At 38.9% G+C, this 17,937-nt stretch overlaps 1 protein-coding gene across 1 annotated transcript in view; it reads right to left on the bottom strand.

Annotated features, from left to right (window-relative positions):
* Dpr1 (defective proboscis extension response 1) overlaps positions 1 to 17,937 on the bottom strand; it is a 1,112,753-nt gene that overhangs the window by 140,924 nt on the left and 953,892 nt on the right. Inside the window, exon 5 of the mRNA XM_076378317.1 lies at positions 6,663 to 6,760. Within this exon, the coding sequence (XP_076234432.1) occupies positions 6,663 to 6,760 (98 nt within the window). The remainder of the gene's footprint in view (positions 1 to 6,662; positions 6,761 to 17,937) is intronic.

The following is a 17,937-nucleotide window of genomic DNA, read 5'->3' as shown; positions in this document are numbered from 1 at the left end:
TAGATTGCGGAACTTCATGGATCAAATTAAACAATTCATTACGATATTAAATAAGTTTAATTCAAAAAGGTGATAGCATTTCTCCTTTGGGCTGAAATCAGCTTGATTAACAATAATCAAACCTTTATTCAATGTCACAAAATGCAGTGAAATCCTCCCAAAAAATTTTAAAAAGTAAACAAAAGTACGCTAAGTATATGCGTTCCCTTAAAAGGCCTACCCTACACAAATCAATTTCCCAGAAAGCATCAATCATTTGAAGAAAGCAATTTAAGATATTAGGGCAAACAAATCCATTAAAGCCATTGAAAAACGCGAAGCGCATTAATTTAATCTTTTACCAAAATATTACTAATATTGTAGTCTCAACAAATATTACTTTTAATCTAAAAGATCGAGACCGCTCCTTTAGAGGTAGAGACCGTTCTAACAAATAGTAATTGATGCTCCTTTAATATAGTTCGTGCTCGCCGCAAGCAGACGAATCGCCTGCCAACAAGTGTTAGAAGCCATTCCTAATCGGACACATTTCTAAGGCCGCCCCGAAGAGTCTTTTCTCCAGGGTAGCGACTGATGTAGGTAAGATAACGAAGGGTTTACGGATGCTTAGGCAAATAAGCAAAGATTACATGTTTCATGAAAACTTGAGACCGCTCTGAGGTTATAGCCACCTATAACTTTGGCAGCGATCAGGGCATACGAGACAGGATTTATTGCACACACATACACAACACACACTGCGCCTCTATAAAGGATTCTCTGCCGCGAATAATATAAATGTATAATCATATAACCTAACCTTCGTTCAAACGATATATAAGCGTAGTTATATAACCCTTGCGTTATTGAGATAATTGATTGATAATTATATGTTAAATGATAATCACGGTCAATATAACCTCACATTTATATAATCACATATAATATAACCTCATGTTCTTTTATGATTTTATTAATATTTAACCAGATTAGAATAGACATCAACATTACATTAACGTTAGGATTAGAATAAGCTTTTTTATTCAATAAATTATTGTTAAAAAAGATATAAGCATTGGATTTCAACTCCTTAACCGCACGCCACACGAACCCTTACCTTTTCGTCCATTGGAAAGCCGCTCTTCCATGGACAACGTAGCATCGCTTTAGGGACGTTACAGGATCAAAAATAAGAGATACGAGCTTTTTATATTGGCTTGTTTTCATATTTATAGAGTGAAACTACCATTCGAAGTTGATAATATGAAAGACGAGAAATAGCTTAAGTTAGTTAAAAAATTATTATCAGACTTGATATAAATTTACTTTGTGGCATATTTGGGTGGGTGAATAATGTCCTTGTTGTCAGTAACTCTTATCACGAGGTAAACTGCCCACAACCGTTTAAATGCGCACTTAAAACTTCAGACCTGCAAGAAGATTTTTAACATCTGTAGAAAACCTTAGAGTTTATACTAATAAATTATTGCATGATAACAGATTACTGGTTTTATTATCTCCGACCCTTACTCAGGGGTGCACTACCCCTGATTGATGAACTACATTTGTTTTGTGAGAAACCGATCAAATTCAAGTAAAGATTATTTCTTGAAAATCGAGTTCTGCATAAACACTTCATTAATAAAAATAATATTATTTTAAAGAAATTATATTAAATTATTGTTAAAAATGTCAGTTGAAATTAAAGTACTGTAAGAAATAAAAAAATGTGAAGAAATCAAGTGTCTGTGAAATGACATTTGTTTTCGTTCCTACGGAATACGTAATAGTCAACCGGATATTTTTTATTTTTGAAACGTTATCAAATTACGCGTTATTTCTGGCAAGACATTGTTATTCCCTTTCTATTCCGTTCCGTTCCTTATTCCGTTCTCTAGTCACTAGTCACAGCTGAGTACTTGACGTGTTAATAGAAGTTATTCTGCTATTCTAGTGATTGAAAATGATCATTAATTCGATAAATATGTTGAATTTATTACCAACAACATTCAAAACAATGTACTTGATAAAAACTCCCATAACAAGGGAAGAAATTCAATTGAAGGAATCTATACAGAAAATTTTGCTGGATAGCATATTTGAATTTAATTCAATTGAAATTTCAAAAGAGCCTTCATTGGATTTTCTCAAAAGTGAAGCATCTGATGAAAATTGAAGCTGCTGATGAAAATTGGTCTGAAGAAACATATACAGGAGTTTGTTCACAGCGTGATGGAGATGTTGATATCGAGTATAAGCGGAGAGCTGTTGCATTCTGGAAAGGTAGAGAAAAAAGATGTAAACTTAATACAGTTCAATATAATTTTAAACTTGTTGTCTTTCGAACGGCAATTATGTCGATGGAGCCAATCAGATGGAAAGAGGAGAAATCATGTTACGTCCTAACTAGACGGTCGTCTCGAGCGGCAAAGATCGACCTTTGGGGTTCTTGCTCTTTTAAAGTGCTAAAACACACTTTGATTAAACTTTACCTTATGTGTAGTGGAAGGAGAGAGGGAAAAGAGAGCTGGTAGATCCTGTTTAGGTTTAACAGTTTTATATATTTAGGAAGGTTACGAAGTACATACCAACTCCTCCGGTCTGTCAGTACAATTTCAGCGTTGCCACCTTGTAAGTTATCGGCTGGCAGGTTACTTCCGTTCGCTTCTCAACGCGGTTTTCCTTGTCGTACGCACGTTCCTATTTCGAACTTCGCGGATTCACTTAACCCCGTCTAGGGAGGCAGATTCGGATTTTGCGGAGTACACTCACGACACCTTTGACTCTTACGCGGTTTTTCCGTTCAACGGTACTATACGCCCTCGCTGTTACAGTGTTACAGCTCTCGCATTGGTGGTAATCAGAGATACGTTCTGATCTGTCGCTTCTCCGACTCGGACTAGAATTTGTACTTGAATCACGACGGGACTAATTTTCACTCTTTCTGACTCTCGGTCTGACTGTGACTGTCTGTGACTGGTGCGCACTGACGACTGTTGCTCTTATATCTTATTCCCTTTTGTGTCATAACATTAAAAGGAGAACGCTTACATCAGTTTGTTGAATCAACTCGATAGCATTTCTTGCTGATTGACACCAAAAAAAGGGGGCCAGGTGAAGGCCAGATGTAACAACCAAACAAGAAAAACTAATAAAGGCTTCTAAGTACGTAATAAAAAATTTCAAGAAGGCTATTGATACCGGTTATATCTTGCACGACAGAAATATTCGATAATGGGTATTAAAAGCATATGCGCTGCATAATAATAATAATATGGAAGTTTTAGCTTCGCATTGTTTCACGAAAAGTAAGTTTTGAAGACTAAGGCTCCAGACTTTGTTAATGTGGTAAAGATTCTGATCACAACATATGGATCAGAAAATGTATACAATTCAGACTAGAGTGGATTTCAGTTAGAAATACATTCTGGACGAATCTTACAACTGGAAGGCATGAAAAAAGTAGAATGTTTGCGTATTTTCAAAAGAACATGGATCCCATTTCGTGGCTTTGCGTGAATTTGCTGTTACAACTTGCCACAAACGTACCGCCAAGTTGCCGCGTTCGTAAGTCTTTCCGTGTTCTTCACAATTTAAAATTGGGAATTATCCTTGTTGCTACAATACGTTACGGCAAATCGCAGCGGGCCTAACAATCTTTTTATAGCTCCACTGATTCTAGCTTGAAGTTCACTGAGTAAATTCAGTGAGTATTGAATTATACATTTCGCATTAAATGTTTTTGCTTAGACGTTATTCATCCCGATAAAATTCCATTAAAAAAAGTTTTCTCTTATCGTGACACGCAACATTTCGTATTTTATGGTCAATCTTGTTCACCATCTCGTTTCAACTTGTGACCCATATAACGTACGATCATATGAATATAGTTTACTTACGTTGTATGATGCGCTATTCTCGAGCAGGTGTAACTTATAGGGCAATATGAACGTCAGCATGCAACAAGGAAAGGTAAACAAGATAGTTTGAGTTTGATAGTTCTACGATCGGCTCAATTAACAATATGTCTTTACCTGCCATCAAAGGCTTCATGTAATGGACTTACGGAACAAGCTCATCATTTTGTGTCTAACAAGGAATGACAAGCTTATGGTTTGATGGAGTGTTTACGACAAAATATTTTCTTCACTAAAGAGTGGTCCCTCGAGTTATGTTTTTGTTTACTAGTTGACACAGCATGTGCAATTAGTCAAAACCGGAACGATTTTCAAATTAACAACGGATAGAAACAAGAAGTTTTATATAAATGCTTTAATGTAGTGGCACTGGGGTCACGAAAGGAAACCGTCAAAGAGATAGTGTGATAGACGGTTTAGACTCGTTATTTTGTAATCATATGCTAAAGATTTATGAAAATATAAAGATGTAAAAAGAAAATATGAAGATACATTGCTTTAAAGAATTACAGATGCTGATAAATTCGCCTTACAATTACAATTACAATGAAAATACTGTTTGTATATTCTCTATTCTTACAAGGCAAGGGAATATCGCAAAGTATAAATTTCCAATTTTGATGAAACTTGGCAAGATTGAAGAACAGTCAAAAATATTTAACATGCATTCTTTTTATCGGATCTAATTGATGTTAAGGGGGGGAAACCATCCCCAACTCTGGGAGTGGAAAACATATGTAGCTTAATATCTCAAAACCTATTGCGTTTAGCGAAATGTTGTAAATGGGACAATTCCATATTTTTGAACGACGAATCCATCTACGTAAACAGTTTTTGAAAGTATTAATTTGCTTAAAAAATATATTAAGAAATAGTACATTTTTGTTGTTTTCGCTAACTAAATGTTAATCGATCTTCTCACAAATTTGTATGTAAGTACTATGAACCAAAACACAAATTACGAATAACATAGAATTCTGAATTTGTTGTAGATAGGTATAAGTGCGTTATTTTTGTTGCGGACAGGTAAGAGTGTGTGGAGTGTGATTGACTCACTCGCATCGTGGTACGGATTATGTTTAGATCAAAGTGGACTAAAAGAAACTCGCCAAGGAACACCGTTTCCAAATTATCCGAGAAGCTCTGAATGGAGTGAATGCTTCCGCGTCCAATGTGAGTGCGTTGACGTGATCAAAACATTGTAAGATGATTGAATCCGACGAATGTGTAAGATTAAGGGCGAAATTGTATGAGGATGAGAGTATACGCGGCTAGGAAGGTCCCAAAAAGAGAGCCATAGCGGGGGGGTCCGGAGTGAAAATTGATGTCCCGACATGTATGCATCTGCGGATGCATTGGCTTCAAACGCGCGGGTTTACCCTAAAAAACGCGCGAATTCTCGCTGACAGAAACACTCGACTACGCAGCAGCGTTTAGTCGTGGATCAAGCCGAGCGTGCAAAGGTAGACGTGAAAACGTCGACCTTAGGCCGCCATAAACCTCAAGAGGGAGGCCATCTCCCTGAGTGTGAAGGTTAAAAAACGTGCACGGTAAGATCAAAAATGGTCAATCCGGGGCCGCCAGGCTACAGGAAGAGTCACGAGAATCGCTAATGGGGTTAATTGAAAATATTTATGTTTAATGACAAGTTTGGGTCACGACGGGTCGACCGCTCTGGCTCTCCGGTTACCTGCGAAACAATGGCGCTAAGGAGATATAAACTGTGCGGATCAGTATGAAAGACTCAATCGATCAGCAATAAGCTCTGTGTGTGGACAAATAAAGAGAAGAGAGGCAATTCTTTTCCTGTACAGAATTTTTACGCTATAAACAAAATAATAACAATCTTGGTTAGTCGACATTTCATGCGAAATTGAACCCTAAAATGAGCGACTTTACGAAAAACATGCATCTTTATAATGCCTTCATCATTATATTATGATATATATTGTTTATTGTTCACTAAATGTATAAATAATAATTCCGCTAGAGAATACACGCAACGTCTCGCGCTCGTTACAGACACTTAAAAGGGTTCAGTGCTGGTGACTTTGGCATAGATGAACATGTAGCAAGTAAAGATGGTTTATAAATCATTTTTCGTCAATAATTATTTACCATATGCAAACAATTAAAATTTCGCCAGTAAACATTGTTTAATTAAACGAATTTACAAGAAAATTGTTTATAGTTTAAAAATTCGAAATCCTATTTTATTCGTATTTTGTGTTTTGGTTCATAGTATTCACATACAAATTTGTGAAAAGATTTATCAACATTTAGTTAGGGAAAACAACAAAAATATACTATTTTTTAATATATTTTTTAAAAAAATTGATATTTTCAAAAACTGTTTGCATGGATGGATTCGTCGTTCAAAAGTATACAATCGCCCCATTTACGACATTTCGCTAGACGTAATAGTTTTCGGGATATTAAGACAAATATCTTTTCCATCCCCAAAGTTATGGAAGGTTTTGGACCCTTTAACATGAATTAGACCCGATAACAAAATACGTGTCAAATATTTTCGGCTATTTTACAATCTTGCCATGTTTCATAAAAATCGAAAATTTACACTTGGTGATGTTCGCTTGTTAGAAAGAACTATAGACACGGCTCTATTAGTCTCGCAATAAAAATAATATACAATAAAATTGAAGACACCTGGGCGTAGATAACGAATAGTTTATAATCAATCTATGGAATAGATTTTGTAGCATTCATGGCAATATTTCATACAATTTGATATATTCTATAACTCACCATTGATAACATGTACGTTGACGCTGGCCCCCTCTGCTACAGTGGGTACACAGCTGTAATTCCCAGAATCACTTGGTCTCACATGAGTGATCTTCAGTCTGTAATGTAAGGAAAACCGATGTTCATGTTAGCGAAAAAAAATATTGATATCGTGTCGTTACAAAAGAACATTTATTCGTTGTGTTTTGCCTCGTGAGGCGATTCGCAGGACGAGGTACGGGATTTGGTCCTTGGGTTCGTGAGCGGTTAAAGGATTAGAATCCACCAGGTGATTTCAGCAAATCTTCGTTTATTGAACAAAGTGTTTGAACAGTTAGCGAGCGTACAAGTGGTTGCTTCGACCTTTCATCGTTCGTGGTCATCTTCGAGCTCCTTCTTTCCGCCTATATCAAATTCTGTCTTGCGTCGCTGTCGGGTCACACATTACTATATATGGTTCTGTTAGCAACATCGTTGACGGCCGAGATGTCGATGCTGATTTTGCGCAACATTCTTGAATTGACGTAACTACGTTATGGATGGGCGTTGTCCGGCACAACAGTTGTTACATGTACGTACATACATACACTGCGTATCAAAAGTTTAGACGCACCCTATTTTTTAAATAAAAACACAGATCCTTATGAATCTTTCATTGATCCTTTTTTCGAATGTTTATAATACTTCGAAAAATTATGATTACAACTAAAAACATTGAAATTTGGTACTACAGGAAAGCATTTTTAGCTTAAACGTGCAAAATGGACGTATCAAAAGTTTAGACGCACTTTCCTTTTTGTGGTTTACAACTTCATATTGTAATCTAATGGCTGTATTAATTATCGGAATGAATATGGTTAAGTATGAAGCGAGTCACCATGAAAAAAGCTGTAAAATTTAATTGTTAGGTAACGAAAACAGAAGCATGGAGTAAATAAATACAGTTAACCAGCAAAAAGTTAGCGATTGGCATGTGTGATTTGTTGTTCTTTATTATTTATTGTTACTGTTACTGTATTATTATTGCTATTATTATTATTAGTTAGTTATTTACCAGTGCTATTATTATTACTGTACATTATTGGTTATTACCGCTACAATGGGAAAATCTAGTACCTTAACTGATTTGATTTACTGGTCTCTTTAGGATTAAATGTATCAAAAATAACAATTTAGAGAGTTCTCAATCAGAACTCCAATATTGTTCGTGCAAAAATGACAAACTGTCCAAATTTGAAGCAGAAACATAAAAATTGTCGTCTTGTTTTCGCGAAGGATCATATGACGTGGACTAACGAATGGGACAATGTAATATTACAAGCTATATTTTGTATTTTGGTAAGAAGTGTATGAACGTATGTACGTTTTGCGTGATCTGGAGTGATGAAAAGAAATTTAATCTAGATGGACTAGACGGATTCAATTCATACTAGCGAGATTTGAGGAAGGAGCCGACGTATTTTTCGAAGCGTAATTTCGAAGGCGGTTCGTGTATGATTTGGACTGGCTTTAGTGCGTTCGGCACCACAGCAATTGCGTTCGTTTCACCGAAAATGAACAGCATTGGATATCAGTCAGTGCTTAAAGACAATTTGCTACCCTATATCCGCCGTTTTCCAAGCATTAAATTCGTTTTCCGACAAGACAATGCTTCCGTTCATACGAGTAGAAGCACAAGGAAGTAGCTCGAAGATCAAAATCTTGATGTTATGTCCTGGACATCTTGTTCACCGGACTTAAATCCGATAGAGAATTTATGGGGAATCCTCATTCGCGATGTTTATGCAGATTGTCGCCAATACAGTTCAGTTGATGAACTCAGAAATGGCATTATGATAGCATGGGCGAGAATCAAGCCCGAAACCATAAAGAATTTAATCGTGAGCATGCCAAACCGATTTTTTTTAACAATACAGGGTTCTGGTAGTTATACAAAATACTAGTCGTTATGTAAAATTGTAAAATTTGTCGAATAAATAAGCTTTGTTAAGTGCGTCTAAACTTTTGATACGGCTGTTTTCCACCTTTAGACAAAAAATACTATCTTGTAGTAGCAAATTTAAAAATCTCTAGTGGTAATCATAGTTTTTCAAGGTATTGTAAACTGTCGACAAAAAAAAATCAATCGAAGACTCATCGGGGTTGCGTTTTTGTTAAAAAAATAGAGTGCGTCTAAACTTTTGATACGCAGTGTAGTATAAAAATATAGATAAATCTTTAGCCTCTAAAGCAGCAATGCTCAAGTACCTACGAGGCGAGCGCGAGCGGCCAAAAATAACCGAAATCGAACCCACTTCAGCAATAGGGCGGGGAGACGTCGGAACTATTCTACGGATGTAACAAAAATGTTGTAGTTCCTTGGAATGGGCGATTCAGGGAGTGATTTGAAACAATTTTTTCCTTAACGAAAATGTCAGATGAGGCTTCGTTAACGAGTTATTAAAGCGCGAGTTTGGCGCCCGACCGACCGCAGTAGCGTTGTAATAACATGTAGACGAAAAAGCAATGCAACAAAAAAATGAACGGAGAATTGAAGACTTAACATTGAAGATAGAAACGTTGAAAGTAGTCTGCTGCGTTAAATTTAAAAAATAATAATCATTGAATTAAATGCAATTCGCGTGTAGTTTGTAAACCTGTGTCACTGGGTCACTGCACCGATTCTGGTCATTGACCGTCGAAATGGTTTATGCTAGGATAGAATTTTTCCAGACAAGTTAAAAATTAATAAGAGACTTTTTCGTTTTCTTTAATGCATGGTAAAAAATGATTCCAAAGATTTAACCAATAATGTATGTGAGGCTTGTCAAATGGAACTGGTTATTACCTATCTATTGTCAAGTTGATGTCTCAATGTGATGCTTTCTTATTTATATTTTTTTCTATGTTCAGTCATAAAAAACAAAGAAAATCCTAACATTTTTCAAAATTCTGAGAATGATTCTGACTTTTTGACAGATAGTGTAAGTAGCAAATTTAAAACAAATAACAAATATGTAAGTACCTGTTGCTGCCAATAGACTATCACGCTGTTTGTAATCCGCAATATCACTGGATTAAATATCTAATAAAAGTAATATACATGAACATTTTTTTTAAAAGGTGTAACTATTCGATATGAAACCATATTTTATTGCTATTTTCGATTTGATGTCATTTTCCTTTATAAGGAATACCCACTCAAGCGTTGAAAAGTAATTCTGTGTCAAGCTAGCTATTTCTTCGACAATATGACTCGTAAAGAAGTTCTGGGAAGTAGCTTCCAATAGATTATTGATTAACTGTTTACTTCCCCTGTTTCACTAGTTTCATCACTCGCCGTTGTAATGTATCGCACCCTCGGGATTACTAACGATGGTTATAGGATGATATAACGATGTCCCAGTGCCCTTGCTGCACTGAGAAATCGATCGCCTTGAGAAATAATTATTTAGTAGGCAGCCGAACACTTTGATAACATTTTGATATGAACATTGATAATATTAGTGAACAGAGTTTACAATTTCATGCGCTAAGGGATTACTCATTACTCTTTCCTTAATCAGCATAAAGTTGTATATGAAATTGATTTGATGTAATTATTTTTCATGTTGGTCTTAAGTCACTAGAAAGATCTAATTAACGCCTGTATATACCCTATTGTGTGTAAGTATTGGAATAATTTCACATTATTAGAAATACATGGAAATACATTTCCTTCTTTAGACTAACTAATATTGATTGTTACTCTCATCGATATTTGTAAATCTTTTATAATTGTCTGAGATGAGATTTGTGATCAAAACTACATCACAGGATTTTACTTGGTGGATTTTACATATTTCAATAACGTGAAAATAATCAAATACTCACGAAAGTATTTGAACTCTTCCAATCTACATCGTTAAGAAATAAAATACACACGTTTGGTTTAAGTTTTCAAAATAAGATTGTAAGTAAAGACACATAGGAGTCTGGAGAATGTATAAGTAAAATTACAAAAAAATCTAACAACACATACAGGATATACAGTGTAAACATACTGATTTGGACGTCACAAAAGTATTCGAACGCGTAGACAAGCCGTGTATTTCTAGTGAATGAAATGTAAACATTATACTTTAGTCGATTCCGAGACATCGTGTGGTTCATACAGATTTCATACAGTATAATCTTTTATAATTATTCTAATCACGAGCACAAAAAAGTTAGATATCAGTAAATGTGAACATGAATTGATATTGAAGTTGCGTAATGAAAATAAATCTTATCTTGAAATTGCCAAATTATTAAATCGAAGTAAATCTACGATACATTATATAATAAAAAAGTAAAAAAACTGAAGGAAATATTACAAACAAGAAGCGCACAAGACGTTCAAAGAGGTTAACACCAAGAGGGGAGAAAATGATTATACGTGAAATTAAGAAAACTTCAAGCACATTCGCACCCAAAATTACAGCGGTTGTTGCGGATAATTTTAGGAAAGATGTACATCCCGAATTATGTCGTAAGATTCTGCGGAGTAATGATTTCCATGGAATAATACCATGAAAAGAGCCATATATCAGTAAAATTAATAGAAAGAAAAGACTAACGTTTGTGACCACACTGCGGCGTGGTCGCCGGGGGAAGCGAGGAAGAAAGTGCCGCCTCAGTCGGGCGCCGGCTTCGTTGTAGCGAATGAAAAGAGTCAGTTAAATCTCGGTTGGGAACAGTCTTTTATTAAGGTTCGTGAAACGCGCGGCGTGAGGCTGGATGCCTCTCGTTCGTAACACGGTGTAGGACCCGCTGCTCCTTCTATGCAGTTGGGTGGGGAGTTACGCTCCCCGCTTAGTCGCTCAGGTCGGAAGTCCTAGCTCCCCGGCTAGACGGTCGCTGTCGCTTGGGAGCCGCTGCTCCCATCGGTACGCGGTGGAGGAACGTAGGTCCCAACGGCGGTGTCGGCGGGTGTTGAGAGCCGCTGCTCCACACGGTATTTACAGTACGTAGGGGAGTAGGATGATCATCGGGATCGAAGTCTGTGAGTGGCGCTACAGGCTACGGCGTATACCCCACCCGTTAACCTTGGCCAAGGGGTCCGTTGCCTGTGTCCACCGGGCTACGCCACGAGTGGGACACAGAGACCCGAGGTTGGTGATGCGGAGAGAAACCTCTTCCGTCCAGGATCACGGTTATCATCACAAGGAGCGGTTATATACCACCTCCAAGGGCCCGTCCGTTGGAGGACTGAGGACAGTCGGTTGCAAAAGCAGAGAATCAGCTTGTGCGCTATCACGGGATTGCTCGCTGTGTGCACGCTCGGTGGCTTGAACGCTCTGTCCCGTTTTTTTTTTTTTGTGACGTGTTCCTTAAGTGTGTTGTGCCGTTCCTTGGTAGCTGCAGCGCCCCCTTACCAGCAGTCAACAGCTGATTGATATGGGATTACCGTCTTGATGTCCTAGTAGTGAATGCTTTAAGTTGAAGCCGGGAAAAATTTTCAAAAAACCGAGTATTGTTTAATTAAAAGAGTGAGTAGCATTAGGGAGTATAAGATTGTTAGGGAGTTATGAAATTGAGGTCAATATGAAGTGCTTGATAGGTTATGTTCTCATCATGAGGGGAAAAAGGTATTTTACTTTGTATGGAATACGATGTAAATCGTACGTGCCAGTGATCTGGACTAGCGGGTTTTGATGGTTTTTGACTGAGTATTTGTTAATGGATCTTCTGATGTGGTTCAGTATGGGCTCCGTGTCAGTGTCCTTGTGTAGCTGTGTTGTTGAATATGTGTTAGACTTTCCTGTGATCATTCACAGGATGTTTCCTTGGGTGTAATGTATGTTTTTAAGGCTGGTTTTGGCGGAGCAAGCCCAGATTTGATGTCCATAAAGAAGGACTGGACGTATGCAGGTTTTGTATGTGTGAATCCTGAGTTTTAGATTTAGTCGTGAGGATGGAGCGAGATATTTTTTGATTGCTGCAGCTGCTTTCCTGGTTTTTTTGACTCTGTCATTGATTGCTGGCTGCCAGGAGCATCTTTTATCAAAGATAATTCCGAGATATTTGACTTCAGATGACCACGGAATGCTGTTGTTTCCAATCTTGAGTGTATCGACCGGAGGAGGAGCCCCTATTGTATTAAAGAAGATTGCCTGGGTTTTGGAGGGGTTTACTGTAAGTTTCCAGGAGGTAAAATAATCCAGAATGTCATTGAGATATGCTTGTATCTTCGAAAGTAATGCTGTGGTTTTCCATGAGAAGGCGGTTAAGGCTGTATCATCAGCATACAATGACAACAGAAAGCCAAACATTCTTGGGATGTCATTTATGAAGAGTGAGAACAATAAAGGTCTCAGTATGGAGCCCTGTGACACTCCTGATGTGAGGGTGTATGTGCCGGATCTCTTGCCATGGATGGAGACAAAAATCCCTCTTTGAGTTAGGTAAGAGTGAAGTTTAATTATAACCATTGGAAATCCACATTTGTTTAGTTTGTAGATTAGGGCGTCGTGCCAGACGGAATCAAATGCTTTTGTCAGATCTAGAAGGACCATGGCAGCCAGTCTGCCTACATTGAGTTCGTGAGTTATGACCGAAGCAACTCGTATGAGTTGATGGATTGTGGCGTGTCCGGATCTAAAACCAAATTGTTCGTTGATGAGTATATTTTTGTTCTGAATGTGTTGATTCATTAAGTTGAGGATGCACCTCTCGAAGACTTTGCCCAAGATCGGCAGTAAGCTAATTGGTCTATAGCTATCTATTTCGTTTTTGGGTTTCCCATGTTTTGGAATGGGTATCACTCTTGCTATTTTCCAAGAGTTTGGAAAATAGGAGAGGGTGACTGAGGCTCGAAGTAAGTAGTATATTTGTAGGATAATCTTTTTAGAGGCAAACTGTAGCATTTTGACAGTGATGCCCTCTAGTCCAGGTGCTTTGTTGGCAGGAAGTCTTTTGATTGCAGCGCAAATCTCGTTGAATTTCACTTGGAGGATTTCTAGTGGTTTATCGATGATGTCAGATTTGACCGAATCGATGAATTCCTGGACTTCCTGCTCGTGAGGTGACTGCGAGCCTGAGTTGCTGGGAATGGGTGCGGCGAAGGAGGCCGCCAGGGCGTCTGCTCTCTCTCTGTCGCCTGGAGTGAGTGCTCCGTTTATGTTGAGGGGTGGAATAATTGTGGGAGTGTGAGTTAAAACTTTGTAGGCTCTCCAGAAGGTTGGATCAGCCTTATCCAGAGATTTGAGATGAGAGTTCCATTTTTCAGAGCGGATGTTAGAAATTCGATGTAGAATTTCGTTGGAGTATAACTTCATGACTGAATGGAAATATAAATTACCAGTCTTCTGCCAGTTTTTCCTGGCTTTTCTCCTCCGGCGAATGTATGTCGTTAGTAGGGAATCCATGGGTATGCCATCGTTGGTGGGAATGGCTTCCGAGGCCTTTCTGGCAGAGGTGATGATAAATTTGTTAAGATTGGTGATGCAGTTGTCTATGTCGATTACTGTGGTGAGATGAGTCTGGAGTTTGTAATTGTGAGTAATCAGATTGTATTTTTCCCAATCCGTGTTTCTAGTCCATCCAGGAGGGCTCATTGCGTTTTCAGTGGGCCGTAGGACAACTGGCCTATGTTGCGTCGTAAAGTCATCCTTGACTTCACACTCAGTGTATTTTTGATGATGAACCAAGAAGATATCCAGTGTAGACGGGTTTTGTGTAGGTGCACCTTGGAAGGTGAACTTTTGTGGAGCGATAATTTGATAGGGACCTCTATTGGCGTGATTGTAAAGTGTAATACCACTTTTATTATTGTTGCAGTTTCGCCAGGAGGTGTGCCTCGCGTTGAAGTCTCCGCCAATTATGAATGGGGATCCTATCCCAGTGAATGCATCAAGGTCTGCAGAGCTTAAATTATTATTAGGCGGATTATATACCACCCCTATGTAAATGGATGGATGTGAGCACTTGATGAAGATGCTCTCGAAGGACGAGTTAGTGTCCAGATATGGATTTGAGATGGTGGTAAAAGAGAGAGAATTGTGGATCAGTATTGCCACTCCGCCCCTTGAGTTGGTTCCTCTGTCTTTCCTTGCAACCTTATAGCCAGGTATGGAGAAGTCAGCATTTGGGTTGAGCCAAGTCTCGGTTATGAGAGCTATATGAATTTGATTATTTTGTAGCACTAGCATAAGTTCGTTCCTTTTTTTGTTTAGAGAACCAGCGTTTCAGAGTAAGAAGTTAGGAAGAGCGGACATTAGTCGAGAGTCTGAGCCTCTTCAAAAAATGCCATGAGTTTTTCCGCGTTGGAGCTGCAGTTTTTTAACTTAGAGAGAAGCAGTTTGGCTGCATTGAGAAGAGCGTCCATATGGCAAATATTGTTCATTTCTTTGCACACGTTGAAGGTTTCCATGATGGAGTTGGAGCCAGCGGTAACTGGCGAAGGTCCAATTGAAGAAGAGTGGAGTACTTCCTTGTATGAGATTGGTAGTTTATACATAGCCATTGAGGAGGGTGGCATGTAATGTTTAGTTTTAGGAAAGGTTGGAAAGTTCTCTTGATTTATGGCTGGGGCTTCTAACCCTTGCGCACGTTGTCCTTCTTTACCATTTCTTCGAGTTAGGTATTTCTCAAGGGCCGGGCACTTGGAGTAATTAGCTGTGTGATTACCTGAGCAGTTGGAGTAGACTGGGAGAGTCTCTGGGAGTTTCATGCATTCTTTGGTGAGATGATTACCTGCACACTTTACGCACTTTGGAGACAAGTTACAGTTAGCCGAGGAGTGTCCAAAGGACTGACATCTAAAACATTGGGTGTGCGACTTTTTTGAGTAGAATTTTTCCGAGTACACTCTGGTGTAAAAAATGTATCTGATTTTATTTATCTCATTGTGAGATGTTCCCATGGGGAATGAAATTTTGTATGAGCAGTAGACAGAGGTGTTTTTGGCTGGTCTGAGGATGGAAATGTGAGTAGGTGTTAGACCGTATTTTACGATTTCTTCCTTTAGGGTATCAATAGGAACTTCAGCCAGACCCTTCAGCACAACAGTTGAATGTTTCTGAGAGTTTAATGTGAAAGTGTGAAAAGGTGTACTTCCTGCAATCAATTTTTGTTTCAGGTTAGTGAAGTCGTCGACCTTTGTTAGTTGAATTCTAACCTGTTTACCCAGAAATTTGAGGTTAAATTCTTTTCCATAATTTGACTCCAGTGACTTTGATAATTTCACGATGTCTCCATCAAAGTTTTTAACGTAGATAGGGGGAGGCTTTTCTCCTTTAGTATCTTGTGGGCTAACTGTCTGACGAATGATGTTGGTGTTTTCGGGAGTGACAGAAGTCGGAGTGATGAAGGAATTCAATATGTCAAATCGGTTATGTGTTGCGATGTTCGGTATGTTTTCATAATCCATATTAGTGGATGAGGTTCTAATTTGTGTGTTGATTAATTTGATCCCCGAGGCTGAAGGAAGATTATTAAACTTAGGCTGATCCTTCATTATCGTTTACGGTAACTTGTTTTGGAGTGCTGCGTATGGTCTCCATAGCCAATTCCTTTGAAGTTGAGGCCCTCATAAAGTCAAACTGGCTCCTGAATGCCTTCAGTGCGATCGTCGTCGGATCCGTAATTTTTGCCTTCTTTGCCTTGTACAGGCCGGAAGCGTCCTTTGAGTTGTGAACTCTGCCCAGAGGCAGTTTGCCCTTCGGTGTTGACTTTTTCTCTAGAATTTTCGATTATTAACTATTAACGGACAATTGTCTGTAATGTTTATACTTGGCCGAGTTGTTTGTAACAACGAGTAGAGTTCTGCTCAGTAGTGCAGCTGCTCCTACGTGTCTATCCAAAGTCCTTGAACGCTCTGTCCCGGTGCGGTTTGCCCGCTTTATATTTCCGCGGTGTAGCGGCTTCACTCGCGGGATCGCGAGATTCCGCTGTAGCCACCTCGCGGTCGCGGTCTGAACTACGTCCGCCTGAGGCGGTCTCGAGTGGGGAGTCTCCCTCTCACTCGTTACACGTTTGCAAAAATGTATGTTCATAAAGATATTTCATTTTATAATGAAGTTATTTTTTCGGATAAGAGTAAGTTTCATATTTTCGGTTCGGATGAACAGCATCATGTGTGGAGACACAACAATATTTAGCTTTTCCAGGTACGGGACGAAACGGTCAAAATACGAACTGCATCATTTAAAAACAGGGCAACAATACTTCTGTTTACCGGGCGATTATGAAGGGGATGGAAGAAAACTGATGTATGAATAGAATCATCTGTCCCTCTTGTCGGACTGGCACTGAACGTCGAGTGCAAACTGCTCCGCTCAAAAACAAGAAAACGATATTTTTATCAACTGGATGGAATGGATCGGACCGGACGGCAGCGGATATGTGTGAATCTCGTTTTAAGGGTGTAGAGTAGTCACGTGACTTTTTGAGATTGTCTGTGCCGGCATCCGCTGTTACAGTTTTCGTTACAGGTGAGGTGGTTATACAGTAATCACATAGACGTGTTTGATTTAAAATTTGAGGCATAAGCCCCTTCCTTCACGCAGGTAGGTTTGCAGCTCTTCGTCCTTCTCCTGGGATTTTGCTAGTTCCTTAAAGTCCAGCGTCTGCTCTACCTCTTCAATTCTCGATAATGCACAGGCAACGACGTTGTGTTCACCGAAAACGTGACGGGTGTCGGTGGAAAACTGGCTGATGAACTCCAAGTATCGAAGTTGCCTTCGAGAATTTCACTCTTCTAATTTCTGACAGAAAGCAAATATGAGTGGTTTGTAATCTGTATAAATCCGGAAACTTCTTCCCTCAATCATATGCCGGAAATGCTTAATCGATAGGTAAATCGCCAGGAGTTCCCTATCGTAAACTCCATACTTAGTTTCTGCGGCCGTTAGTTTTTTTTTTAAAGAATACCAATGGTTCCCAGCCATTGCCGATGCGCTGCTGAAGGACGGCTCCTACCGTAAAATCGGAAGCGTCGCAGGTAATCGCCAACGGTGCGTTGGCCTCGGGATGTGCCAGCAGAGTAGCCTGTGCCAAGCTTCGTTTGCAAGCCATAAATGCTGATGAGGCCTCGGGAGTCCAATGCACCGGTGTACTATCCTTGATATTGCCGTGTAGCAGCTTGTTGAGGGGTGCTTGATCAACTGCAGCTTTAGGTATAAAACGTCTATAAAAGTTTACCATACCTAAGAACTGCCTTAGCTGTTTAGCTGTAGTTGGTTGTGGATATTGTAGGATAACATCCATTTTGTCTGTTAATGGGCGAGTTCCTTCCTTGGACACCGAATAGCCGAGAAATTTCACTTCAGTTTTACCGAAAATGCACTTCGCAGGG

This window comes from Calliopsis andreniformis, chromosome 5, assembly GCF_051401765.1.
Source record: "Calliopsis andreniformis isolate RMS-2024a chromosome 5, iyCalAndr_principal, whole genome shotgun sequence".
Classification (NCBI taxonomy): Eukaryota; Metazoa; Arthropoda; class Insecta; order Hymenoptera; family Andrenidae; genus Calliopsis; species Calliopsis andreniformis.
The sequence above is the reverse complement of the archived record's forward strand: the minus strand, read 5'-3'. Positions and strand labels throughout refer to the sequence as shown.